This window comes from Mobula hypostoma, chromosome 2, assembly GCF_963921235.1.
Source record: "Mobula hypostoma chromosome 2, sMobHyp1.1, whole genome shotgun sequence".
NCBI classification, from domain to species: Eukaryota; Metazoa; Chordata; class Chondrichthyes; order Myliobatiformes; family Myliobatidae; genus Mobula; species Mobula hypostoma.
The window spans coordinates 248390371-248404954 of NC_086098.1; the positions used below are offsets into that span (position 1 = coordinate 248390371).

The following is a 14584-nucleotide window of genomic DNA, read 5'->3' on the forward strand; positions in this document are numbered from 1 at the left end:
CACAGTGTGTCCGACCCTCGTACACCGAGGTCCCTCTGTCCCTCAGTACTCCCTACCGTTCACAGTGTGTCCTACCCTTGTACACCGAGGTCCCTGTCCCTCAGTACTCCCTACCGTTCACAGTGTGTGTCCCACCCTCATACACCGAGGTCTCTCTGTCCCTCAGTACTCCCTACCGTTCACAGTGTGTCCTACCCTCGTACACCGAGGTCCCTCTGTCCCTCAACCTCCCTACTGTTCACAGTGTGTGTCCTACCCTCGTACACCGAGGTCCCTCTGTCCCTCAGTACACCCTACCGTTCACAGTGTGTGTCCTACCCTCGTACACCGAGGTCCCTCTGTCCTTCAGTACTCCCTACCATTCAGTGTGTGTCCTACCTTCGTACACCTAGGTCCCTCTGTCCCTCAGTACTCCCCCATTCACGGTGTGTCCTACCCTCGTACACGGAGGTCCCTCTGTCCCTCAGTCCTCCCTACCATTCACAGTGTGTGTCCTACCCTTGTACACCGAGGTCCCTCTGTCCCTCAGTACTCCCTACCGTTCACGGTGTGTCCTACCCTCGTACACCGAGGTCCCTCTGTCCCTCAGTCCTCCCTACCATTCACAGTGTGTGTCCTACCCTTGTACACCGAGGTCCCTCTGTCCCTCAGTACTCCCTACCATTCACAGTGTGTCCTACCCTCGTACACCGAGGTCCCTCTGTCCCTCAGTACTCCCTACCGTTCACGGTGTGTCCCACCCTCGTACACCGAGGTCCCTTTGTCCCTCAGTACTCCCTACCGTTCACGGTGTGTCCCACCCTTGTACACGGAGGTCCCTCTGTCCCTCAGTACTCCCTACCATTCACAGTGTGTCCTACCCTCGTACACCGAGGTCCCTCTGTCCCTCAGTACTCCCTACCGTTCACGGTGTGTCCCACCCTTGTACACGGAGGTCCCTCTGTCCCTCAGTACTCCCTACCGTTCACAGTGTGTGTCCAACCCTCGTACACCGAGGTCCCTCTGTCCCTCAGTACTCCCTGCCGTTCATACTGTGTGTCCCACCCTCGTACACCGAGCTCCCTCTGTCCCTCAGTACTCCCTACCGTTCACGGTGTGTCCCACCCTCGTACACGGAGGTCCCTCTGTCCCTCAGTACTCCCTACCGTTCACGGTGTGTCCCACCCTCGTACACGGAGGTCCCTCTGTCCCTCAGTACTCCCTACCGTTCACGGTGTGTCCTACCCTCGTACACCGAGGTCCCTCTGTCCCTCAGTCCTCCCTACCATTCACAGTGTGTGTCCTACCCTTGTACACCGAGGTCCCTCTGTCCCTCAGTACTCCCTACCGTTCACAGTGTGTGTCCCACCCTCGTACACGGAGGTCCCTCTGTCCCTCAGTACTCCCTACCGTTCACGGTGTGTCCCACCCTCGTACACCGAGGTCCCTCTGTCCCTCAGTACTCCCTACCGTTCACGGTGTGTCCTACCCTCGTACACGGAGGTCCCTCTGTCCCTCAGTCCTCCCTACCATTCACAGTGTGTGTCCTACCCTTGTACACGGAGGTCCCTCTGTCCCTCAGTACTCCCTACCATTCACAGTGTGTGTCCTACCCTCGTACACCGAGGTCCCTCTGTCCCTCAGTACTCCCTACCGTTCACAGTGTGTGTCACACCCTCGTACACGGAGGTCCCTCTGTCCCTCAGTACTCCCTACCGTTCACAGTGTGTGTCACACCCTCGTACACGGAGGTCCCTCTGTCCCTCAGTACTCCCTACCGTTCACAGTGTGTGTCCTACCCTCGTACACGGAGGTCCCTCTGTCCCTCAGTACTCCCTACCATTCACGGTGTGTCCTACCCTCGTACACCGAGGTCCCTCTGTCCCTCAGTACTCCCTACCGTTCACGGTGTGTCCTACCCTCGTACACCGAGGTCCCTCTGTCCCTCAGTACTCCCTACCGTTCACAGTGTGTCCCACCCTCGTACACCGAGGTCCCTGTCCCTCAGTACTCCCTACCGTTCACGGTGTGTCCTACCCTCGTACACCGAGGTCCCTCTGTCCCTCAGTACTCCCTACCGTTCACGGTGTGTCCTACCCTCGTACACCGAGGTCCCTCTGTCCCTCAGTACTCCCTACCGTTCACGGTGTGTCCTACCCTCGTACACCGAGGTCCCTCTGTCCCTCAGTACTCCCTACCGTTCACAGTGTGTCCCACCCTCGTACACCGAGGTCCCTGTCCCTCAGTACTCCCTACCGTTCACGGTGTGTCCTACCCTCGTACACCGAGGTCCCTCTGTCCCTCAGTACTCCCGTTCACAGTGTGTCCTACCCGCGTACACCGAGGTCCCTCTGTCCCTCAGTACTCCCTACCGTTCACGGTGTGTCCTACCCTCGTACACCGAGGTCCCTCTGTTCCTCAGTACTCCCTACCGTTCACAGTGTGTCCCACCCTCGTACACCGAGGTCCCTGTCCCTCAGTACTCCCTACCGTTCACAGTGTGTGTCCTACCCTCGTACACCGAGGTCCCTCTGTCCCTCAGTGTTGGGTACCACCTGTTGCAAGGTGGCCTTTCAGAGGGTGCCTGCCAGACTGGGGAGTGTGTGGGTGCTGTGGGAATGCTGGGAAGCTGCAGGGGCTGGCCCAAGCAGCACAGTGCGATGCCACGTGGTGCACACGCTGATGGCTAAGTCTCACTGAGGTGGGGCGCAAGTGGCGAATGGTTTGAGCCAGGGAAATGAAGACGGGGTGGGAGCCGCTGTTGGAAGTGAAGCCCCTGATCCACAGTCCGAGAGGGTTTGAGCATTGTTGTGGATGGAAGATGGGGCGTTCTCACACGACCCCTTCTCTCCAGAGCTGCGGGGGGAGGTTGGGAAAGGAGGGAGTCCTGTCCTGTCCTGGTCTGCAGCTCCCACCCCGCCAGGAACACCAACCCCGGGACCGTTGTGCCGCAGGGAATGAACACCATCCCTGACGGAGATAGAAACATTTTAATGGAATGTAGTTGGTGTTACTAATTGTGTAAGTCGCTGTCATTGTGTTTCTTCTTCTATTTTATATCGTTTTTGAATGCAGTTTGTAATCAAGATATTTTTGTGTAAACAAAAGGCGCAGAGACCATCTACCAGCAGCTGATGGGTGACCTGGAGACGGACGAGAAGGACTTTGAGGCGGACTCGTGGAGCCTGGCCGTGGACGCCAGCTTCCTGCAGCAGCACCGCAAGGACGTGATGAAGAGGCAGGACGTCATTTATGGTCAGCACCCTGGGGTTCCCATACCGCAAAACCGTGTACCACATCCTCTGCCTGTACCACGTACCGTGTACCACATCCTCTGCCTGTACCACGTACCGTGTACCACATCCTCTGCCTGTACCACGCGCCGTGTACCACAGCCTCTGCCTGTACCACGCGCCGTGTACCACATCCTCTGCCTGTACCACGTACCGTGTACCACATCCTCTGCCTGTACCACGTACCGTGTACCACATCCTCTGCCTGTACCACGTACCGTGTACCACATCCTCTGCCTGTACCACGGACCACATACCGTGTACCACATCCTCTGCCTGTACCACGCGCCGTGTACCACAGCCTCTGCCTGTACCACGCGCCGTGTACCACATCCTCTGCCTGTACCACGCGCCGTGTACCACATCCTCTGCCTGTACCACGCGCCGTGTACCACAGGTTCTGCCTGTACCACGCGCCGTGTACCACATCCTCTGCCTGGACCACGTACCGTGTACCACATCCTCTGCCTGTACCACGTACCGTGTACCACATCCTCTGCCTGTATCATGTACCGTATACCACACCCTCTGCCTGTACCACGTACCGTGTACCACAGCCTCTGCCTGGACCACGCGCCGTGTACCACAGTCTCTGCCTGTACCACGTGCCGTGTACCACATCCTCTGCCTGTACCACATACCGTGTACCACATCCTCTGCCTGTACCACGTACCGTGTACCACATCCTCTGCCTGTACCGTGTACCACATCCTCTGCCTGGACCACGTACCGTGTACCACATCCTCTGCCTGTACCACGCGCCATGTACCACAGCCTCTGCCTGTACCACGCGCCGTGTACCACATCCTCTGCCTGTACCACGCGCCGTGTACCACAGCCTCTGCCTGTACCACGTACCGTGTACCACATCCTCTGCCTGTACCACGTACCGTGTACCATATCCTCTGCCTGTACCACATCCTCTGCCTGGACCACGCACCGTGTACCACATCCTCTGCCTGTACCACGCGCCGTGTACCACAGCCTCTGCCTGTACCACGCGCCGTGTACCACAGCCTCTGCCTGGACCACGCGCCGTGTACCACAGTCTCTGCCTGTACCACGTGCCGTGTACCACATCCTCTGCCTGTACCACATACCGTGTACCACATCCTCTGCCTGTACCACGTACCGTGTACCACATCCTCTGCCTGTACCGTGTACCACATCCTCTGCCTGGACCACGTACCGTGTACCACATCCTCTGCCTGTACCACGCGCCATGTACCACATCCTCTGCCTGTACCACACGCCGTGTACCACAACCTCTGCCTGGACCACGCGCCGTGTACCACAGACTCTGCCTGTACCACGTGCCGTGTACCACATCCTCTGCCTGTACCACGTACCGTGTACCACATCCTCTGCCTGTACCATGTACCGTGTACCACATCCTCTGCCTGTACCACGTACCGTGTACCACATCCTCTGCCTGGACCACGCGCCGTGTACCACATCCTCTGCCTGTACCACGTGCCGTGTACCACAGCCTTGCCTGTACCACGTGCCGTGTACCACAGCCTCTGCCTGTACCACGTGCCGTGTATCACATCCTCTGCCTGTATCAGGTACCGTGTACCACACCCTCTGCCTGTACCACGTACCGTGTGCCACATCCTCTGCCTGTACCACGTACCGTGTACCACATCCTCTGCCTGTACCACGTACCGTGTACCACACCCTCTGCCTGTACCACGTACTGTGTACCACATCCTCTGCCTGTACCACGTACCGTGTACCACATCCTCTGCCTGTACCACGTACCGTGTACCACATCCTCTGCCTGTACCATGCACCGTGTACCACAGGTTCTGCCTGTACCACGCGCCGTGTACCACAGCCTCTGCCTGGACCACGCGCCGTGTACCACATCCTCTGCCTGTACCACGTGCCGTGTACCACATCCTCTGCCTGTACCACGTACCGTGTACCATATCCTCTGCCTGTACCATGTACCGTGTACCACATCCTCTGCCTGTACCACGTACCGTGTACCACATCCTCTGTCTGTACCACATCCTCTGCCTGGACCACGTACCGTGTACCACATCCTCTGCCTGTACCACGCGCCGTGTACCACATCCTCTGCCTGTACCACACGCCGTGTACCACAGCCTCTGCCTGGACCACGCGCCGTATACCACAGCCTCTGCCTGTACCACGCGCCGTGTACCACAGCCTCTGCCTGGACCACGTACCGTGTACCACATCCTCTGCCTGTACCACGTACCGTGTACCACATCCTCTGCCTGGACCACGTACCGTGTACCACATCCTCTGCCTGTACCACGCGCCGTGTACCACATCCTCTGCCTGTACCACGCGCCGTGTACCACAGCCTCTGCCTGGACCACGCGCCGTGTACCACAGCCTCTGCCTGTACCACGCGCCGTGTACCACATCCTCTGCCTGTACCACGTACCGTGTACCACATCCTCTGCCTGTACCACGTACCGTGTACCACATCCTCTGCCTGGACCACGCACCATGTACCACATCCTCTGCCTGTACCACGTGCCGTGTACCACATCCTCTGCCTGGACCACGCACCGTGTACCACATCCTCTGCCTGTACCACGCGCCGTGTACCACATCCTCTGCCTGGACCACGCGCCGTGTACCACAGCCTCTGCCTGGACCACGCGCCGTGTACCACAGCCTCTGCCTGGACCACGCGCCGTGTACCACAGCCTCTGCCTGTACCACGCGCCGTGTACCACATCCTCTGCCTGTACCACGTACCGTGTACCACATCCTCTGCCTGTACCACGTACCGTGTACCACATCCTCTGCCTGTACCACGTACCGTGTACCACATCCTCTGCCTGTACCACGTACCGTGTACCACATCCTCTGCCTGTACCACGTACCGTGTACCACATCCTCTGCCTGTACCACGTACCGTGTACCACATCCTCTGCCTGTACCATGCGCCGTGTACCACAGGTTCTGCCTGTACCACGCGCCGTGTACCACAGCCTCTGCCTGGACCACGCGCCGTGTACCACATCCTCTGCCTGTACCACGTGCCGTGTACCACATCCTCTGCCTGTACCACGTACCGTGTACCACATCCTCTGCCTGTACCACGTACCGTGTACCACATCCTCTGCCTGTACCACGTACCGTGTACCACATCCTCTGCCTGGACCACGCACCATGTACCACATCCTCTGCCTGGACCACGTACCGTGTACCACATCCTCTGCCTGTACCACGCGCCGTGTACCACATCCTCTGCCTGTACCACGCGCCGTGTACCACAGCCTCTGCCTGGACCACGCGCCGTGTACCACAGCCTCTGCCTGTACCACGCGCCGTGTACCACAGCCTCTGCCTGTACCACGTACCGTGTACCACATCCTCTGCCTGGACCACGTACCGTGTACCACATCCTCTGCCTGGACCACGCGCCGTGTACCACATCCTCTGCCTGTACCACGCGCCGTGTACCACAGCCTCTGCCTGTACCACGCGCCGTGTACCACAGCCTCTGCCTGGACCACGCGCCGTGTACCACAGCCTCTGCCTGTACCACGTACCGTGTACCACATCCTCTGCCTGGACCACGTACCGTGTACCACATCCTCTGCCTGTACCACGTACCGTGTACCACATCCTCTGCCTGTACCACGCGCCGTGTACCACATCCTCTGCCTGGACCACGCGCCGTGTACCACAGTCTCTGCCTGTACCACGTGCCGTGTACCACATCCTCTGCCTGTACCACATCCTCTGCCTGGACCACGTACCGTGTACCACATCCTCTGCCTGGACCACGCGCCGTGTACCACATCCTCTGCCTGTACCACGTGCCGTGTACCACATCCTCTGCCTGTACCACATCCTCTGCCTGGACCACGTACCGTGTACCACAGCCTCTGCCTGTACCACGCGCCGTGTACCACATCCTCTGCCTGTACCACGTACCGTGTACCACATCCTCTGCCTGTACCACGTACCGTGTACCACATCCTCTGCCTGGACCACGTACCGTGTACCACATCCTCTGCCTGGACCACGCGCCGTGTACCACAGCCTCTGCCTGTACCACGCGCCGTGTACCACAGCCTCTGCCTGTACCACGCGCCGTGTACCACAGCCTCTGCCTGTACCACGCGCCGTGTACCACAGCCTCTGCCTGGACCACGTACCGTGTACCACATCCTCTGCCTGTACCACGTACCGTGTACCACATCCTCTGCCTGTACCACGTACCGTGTACCACATCCTCTGCCTGTACCACGTACCGTGTACCACATCCTCTGCCTGGACCACGTACCGTGTACCACATCCTCTGCCTGGACCACGTACCGTGTACCACATCCTCTGCCTGGACCACGCGCCGTGTACCACATCCTCTGCCTGTACCACGCGCCGTGTACCACATCCTCTGCCTGTACCACGCGCCGTGTACCACAGCCTCTGCCTGTACCACGCGCCGTGTACCACAGCCTCTGCCTGGACCACGCGCCGTGTACCACATCCTCTGCCTGTACCACGTGCCGTGTACCACATCCTCTGCCTGTACCACGTACCGTGTACCACATCCTCTGCCTGGACCACGTACCGTGTACCACATCCTCTGCCTGGACCACGCGCCGTGTACCACATCCTCTGCCTGTACCACGCGCCGTGTACCACAGCCTCTGCCTGTACCACGCGCCGTGTACCACAGCCTCTGCCTGTACCACGCGCCGTGTACCACAGCCTCTGCCTGTACCACGCGCCGTGTACCACATCCTCTGCCTGTACCACGTGCCGTGTACCACATCCTCTGCCTGTACCACGTACCGTGTACCACATCCTCTGCCTGTACCACGCGCCGTGTACCACATCCTCTGCCTGTACCACGCGCCGTGTACCACATCCTCTGCCTGTACCACGTACCGTGTACCACATCCTCTGCCTGTACCACGCGCCGTGTACCACATCCTCTGCCTGTACCACGCGCCGTGTACCACAGCCTCTGCCTGGACCACGCGCCGTGTACCACAGCCTCTGCCTGTACCACGCGCCGTGTACCACAGCCTCTGCCTGGACCACGTACCGTGTACCACATCCTCTGTCTGTACCACATCCTCTGCCTGGACCACGTACCGTGTACCACATCCTCTGCCTGTACCACGCGCCGTGTACCACATCCTCTGCCTGTACCACGCGCCGTGTACCACAGCCTCTGCCTGGACCACGCGCCGTATACCACAGCCTCTGCCTGTACCACGCGCCGTGTACCACAGCCTCTGCCTGGACCACGTACCGTGTACCACATCCTCTGCCTGTACCACGTACCGTGTACCACATCCTCTGCCTGGACCACGCACCGTGTACCACATCCTCTGCCTGTACCACGTGCCGTGTACCACATCCTCTGCCTGGACCACGCACCATGTACCACATCCTCTGCCTGTACCACGTGCCGTGTACCACATCCTCTGCCTGGACCACGCGCCCTGTACCACATCCTCTGCCTGGACCACGCGCCCTGTACCACAGCCTGTGCCTGGACCACCCGCCGTGTACCACAGCCTCTGCCTGTACCACGCGCCGTGTACCACATCCTCTGCCTGTACCACGTACCGTGTACCACATCCTCTGCCTGTACCACGTACCGTGTACCACATCCTCTGCCTGTACCACGCACCGTGTACCACATCCTCTGCCTGGACCACGCACCGTGTACCACATCCTCTGCCTGGACCACGCGCCGTGTACCACAGCCTCTGCCTGTACCACGCGCCGTGTACCACAGCCTCTGCCTGTACCACGCGCCGTGTACCACAGCCTCTGCCTGTACCACGTGCCGTGTACCACATCCTCTGCCTGGACCACGTACCGTGTACCACATCCTCTGCCTGTACCTCGTACCGTGTACCACATCCTCTGCCTGGACCACGTACCGTGTACCACATCCTCTGCCTGGACCACGTACCGTGTACCACATCCTCTGCCTGGACCACGTACCGTGTACCACATCCTCTGCCTGGACCACGTACCGTGTACCAAATCCTCTGCCTGTACCACGCGCCGTGTACCACATCCTCTGCCTGTACCACGCGCCGTGTACCACAGCCTCTGCCTGTACCACGCGCCGTGTACCACAGCCTCTGCCTGTACCACGCACCGTGTACCACAGCCTCTGCCTGGACCACGCACCGTGTACCACATCCTCTGCCTGTACCACGTGCCGTGTACCACATCCTCTGCCTGTACCACGTACCGTGTACCACATCCTCTGCCTGGACCACGCGCCGTGTACCATAGCCTCTGCCTGGACCACGCGCCGTGTACCACAGCCTCTGCCTGTACCACGTACCGTGTACCACAGCCTCTGCCTGGACCACGTACCGTGTACCACATCCTCTGCCTGTACCATGCGCCGTGTACCACAGGTTCTGCCTGTACCACGCGCCGTGTACCACAGCCTCTGCCTGGACCACGCGCCGTGTACCACAGTCTCTGCCTGTACCACGTGCCGTGTACCACATCCTCTGCCTGGACCACGTACCGTGTACCACATCCTCTGCCTGGACCACGCGCCGTGTACCACAGCCTCTGCCTGGACCACGCGCCGTGTACCACAGCCTCTGCCTGTACCACGCGCCGTGTACCACAGCCTCTGCCTGTACCACGCGCCGTGTACCACAGCCTCTGCCTGTACCACATACCGTGTACCACATCCTCTGCCTGGACCACGTACCGTGTACCACATCCTCTGCCTGTACCATGCGCCGTGTACCACAGGTTCTGCCTGTACCACGCGCCGTGTACCACAGCCTCTGCCTGGACCACGCGCCGTGTACCACAGTCTCTGCCTGTACCACGTGCCGTGTACCACATCCTCTGCCTGTACCACATCCTCTGCCTGGACCACGTACCGTGTACCACAGCCTCTGCCTGGACCACGCGCCGTGTACCACAGTCTCTGCCTGTACCACGTGCCGTGTACCACATCCTCTGCCTGTACCACATCCTCTGCCTGGACCACGTACCGTGTACCACAGCCTCTGCCTGGACCACGCGCCGTGTACCACAGCCTCTGCCTGTACCACGCGCCGTGTACCACATCCTCTGCCTGTACCACGTACCGTGTACCACACCCTCTGCCTGTACCACGTACTGTGTACCACATCCTCTGCCTGTACCACGTACCGTGTACCACATCCTCTGCCTGTACCACGTACCGTGTACCACATCCTCTGCCTGTACCATGCGCCGTGTACCACAGGTTCTGCCTGTACCACGCGCCGTGTACCACAGCCTCTGCCTGGACCACGCGCCGTGTACCACATCCTCTGCCTGTACCACGTGCCGTGTACCACATCCTCTGCCTGTACCACGCACCGTGTACCACAGCCTCTGCCTGGACCACGTACCGTGTACCACATCCTCTGCCTGTACCACGTGCCGTGTACCACATCCTCTGCCTGTACCACGTACCGTGTACCACATCCTCTGCCTGGACCACGCGCCGTGTACCACAGCCTCTGCCTGGACCACGCGCCGTGTACCACAGCCTCTGCCTGGACCACGCGCCGTGTACCACAGCCTCTGCCTGTACCACGTACCGTGTACCACAGCCTCTGCCTGGACCACGTACCGTGTACCACATCCTCTGCCTGTACCATGCGCCGTGTACCACAGGTTCTGCCTGTACCACGCGCCGTGTACCACAGCCTCTGCCTGGACCACGCGCCGTGTACCACATCCTCTGCCTGTACCACGTGCCGTGTACCACATCCTCTGCCTGTACCACGTACCGTGTACCACATCCTCTGCCTGGACCACGCGCCGTGTACCACAGCCTCTGCCTGGACCACGCGCCGTGTACCACAGCCTCTGCCTGTACCACGCGCCGTGTACCACAGCCTCTGCCTGTACCACGTACCGTGTACCACATCCTCTGCCTGTACCACATACCGTGTACCACATCCTCTGCCTGGACCACGTACCGTGTACAACATCCTCTGCCTGTACCATGCGCCGTGTACCACAGCCTCTGCCTGTACCACGCGCCGTGTACCACAGCCTCTGCCTGGACCACGCGCCGTGTACCACATCCTCTGCCTGTACCACGTGCCGTGTACCACATCCTCTGCCTGTACCACATCCTCTGCCTGGACCACGCACCGTGTACCACATCCTCTGCCCGGACCACGCTACCGTGTACCACATCCTCTGCCTGGACCACGCGCCGTGTACCACAGCCTCTGCCTGGACCACGCGCCGTGTACCACAGCCTCTGCCTGTACCACGCGCCGTGTACCACAGCCTCTGCCTGTACCACGTACCGTGTACCACATCCTCTGCCTGTACCACGTACCGTGTACCACATCCTCTGCCTGGACCACGCACCGTGTACCACATCCTCTGCCTGTACCACGTGCCGTGTACCACATCCTCTGCCTGGACCACGCACCGTGTACCACATCCTCTGCCTGTACCACGTGCCGTGTACCACATCCTCTGCCTGGACCACGCGCCGTGTACCACATCCTCTGCCTGGACCACGCGCCGTGTACCACAGCCTCTGCCTGGACCACCCGCCGTGTACCACAGCCTCTGCCTGTACCACGCGCCGTGTACCACATCCTCTGCCTGTACCACGTACCGTGTACCACATCCTCTGCCTGTACCACGTACCGTGTACCACATCCTCTGCCTGTACCACGCACCGTGTACCACATCCTCTGCCTGGACCACGCACCGTGTACCACATCCTCTGCCTGGACCACGCGCCGTGTACCACAGCCTCTGCCTGTACCACGCGCCGTGTACCACAGCCTCTGCCTGTACCACGCGCCGTGTACCACAGCCTCTGCCTGTACCACGTGCCGTGTACCACATCCTCTGCCTGGACCACGTACCGTGTACCACATCCTCTGCCTGGACCACGTACCGTGTACCACATCCTCTGCCTGTACCACGCGCCGTGTACCACAGCCTCTGCCTGTACCACGCGCCGTGTACCACAGCCTCTGCCTGTACCACGCACCGTGTACCACAGCCTCTGCCTGGACCACGCACCGTGTACCACATCCTCTGCCTGTACCACGTGCCGTGTACCACATCCTCTGCCTGTACCACGTACCGTGTACCACATCCTCTGCCTGGACCACGCGCCGTGTACCATAGCCTCTGCCTGTACCACGCGCCGTGTACCACAGCCTCTGCCTGTACCACGTACCGTGTACCACAGCCTCTGCCTGGACCACGTACCGTGTACCACATCCTCTGCCTGTACCATGCGCCGTGTACCACAGGTTCTGCCTGTACCACGCGCCGTGTACCACAGTCTCTGCCTGTACCACGTGCCGTGTACCACATCCTCTGCCTGGACCACGTAACGTGTACCACATCCTCTGCCTGGACCACGCGCCGTGTACCACAGCCTCTGCCTGGACCACGCGCCGTGTACCACAGCCTCTGCCTGTACCACGCGCCGTGTACCACAGCCTCTGCCTGTACCACGCGCCGTGTACCACAGCCTCTGCCTGTACCACATACCGTGTACCACATCCTCTGCCTGGACCACGTACCGTGTACCACATCCTCTGCCTGTACCATGCGCCGTGTACCACAGGTTCTGCCTGTACCACGCGCCGTGTACCACAGCCTCTGCCTGGACCACGCGCCGTGTACCACAGTCTCTGCCTGTACCACGTGCCGTGTACCACATCCTCTGCCTGTACCACATCCTCTGCCTGGACCACGTACCGTGTACCACAGCCTCTGCCTGGACCACGCGCCGTGTACCACAGTCTCTGCCTGTACCACGTGCCGTGTACCACATCCTCTGCCTGTACCACATCCTCTGCCTGGACCACGTACCGTGTACCACAGCCTCTGCCTGGACCACGCGCCGTGTACCACAGCCTCTGCCTGTACCACGCGCCGTGTACCACATCCTCTGCCTGTACCACGTACCGTGTACCACACCCTCTGCCTGTACCACGTACTGTGTACCACATCCTCTGCCTGTACCACGTACCGTGTACCACATCCTCTGCCTGTACCACGTACCGTGTACCACATCCTCTGCCTGTACCATGCGCCGTGTACCACAGGTTCTGCCTGTACCACGCGCCGTGTACCACAGCCTCTGCCTGGACCACGCGCCGTGTACCACATCCTCTGCCTGTACCACGTGCCGTGTACCACATCCTCTGCCTGTACCACGCACCGTGTACCACAGCCTCTGCCTGGACCACGCACCGTGTACCACATCCTCTGCCTGTACCACGTGCCGTGTACCACATCCTCTGCCTGTACCACGTACCGTGTACCACATCCTCTGCCTGGACCACGCGCCGTGTACCATAGCCTCTGCCTGGACCACGCGCCGTGTACCACGCGCCGTGTACCACAGCCTCTGCCTGTACCACGTACCGTGTACCACAGCCTCTGCCTGGACCACGTACCGTGTACCACATCCTCTGCCTGTACCATGCGCCGTGTACCACAGGTTCTGCCTGTACCACGCGCCGTGTACCACAGCCTCTGCCTGGACCACGCGCCGTGTACCACAGTCTCTGCCTGTACCACGTGCCGTGTACCACATCCTCTGCCTGGACCACGTAACGTGTACCACATCCTCTGCCTGGACCACGCGCCGTGTACCACAGCCTCTGCCTGGACCACGCGCCGTGTACCACAGCCTCTGCCTGTACCACGCGCCGTGTACCACAGCCTCTGCCTGTACCACGCGCCGTGTACCACAGCCTCTGCCTGTACCACATACCGTGTACCACATCCTCTGCCTGGACCACGTACCGTGTACCACATCCTCTGCCTGTACCATGCGCCGTGTACCACAGGTTCTGCCTGTACCACGCGCCGTGTACCACAGCCTCTGCCTGGACCACGCGCCGTGTACCACAGTCTCTGCCTGTACCACGTGCCGTGTACCACATCCTCTGCCTGTACCACATCCTCTGCCTGGACCACGTACCGTGTACCACAGCCTCTGCCTGGACCACGCGCCGTGTACCACAGTCTCTGCCTGTACCACGTGCCGTGTACCACATCCTCTGCCTGTACCACGTACCGTGTACCACACCCTCTGCCTGTACCACGTACTGTGTACCACATCCTCTGCCTGTACCACGTACCGTGTACCACATCCTCTGCCTGTACCACGTACCGTGTACCACATCCTCTGCCTGTACCATGCGCCGTGTACCACAGGTTCTGCCTGTACCAAGCGCCGTGTACCACAGCCTCTGCCTGGACCACGCGCCGTGTACCACATCCTCTGCCTGTACCACGTGCCGTGTACCACATCCTCTGCCTGTACCACGTACCGTGTACCA

At 60.5% G+C, this 14584-nt stretch overlaps 1 protein-coding gene across 10 annotated transcripts in view; it reads left to right on the forward strand.

The window, feature by feature from the left end:
• LOC134343081 (rho guanine nucleotide exchange factor 2-like) overlaps positions 1-14584 on the forward strand; it is a 159714-nt gene that overhangs the window by 120071 nt on the left and 25059 nt on the right. For all 10 annotated transcript variants that reach the window (XM_063041951.1, XM_063041950.1, XM_063041953.1 and 7 more), the window contains one exon: positions 3088-3234. In XM_063041951.1, the coding sequence (XP_062898021.1) occupies positions 3088-3234 (147 nt within the window). The remainder of the gene's footprint in view (positions 1-3087; positions 3235-14584) is intronic.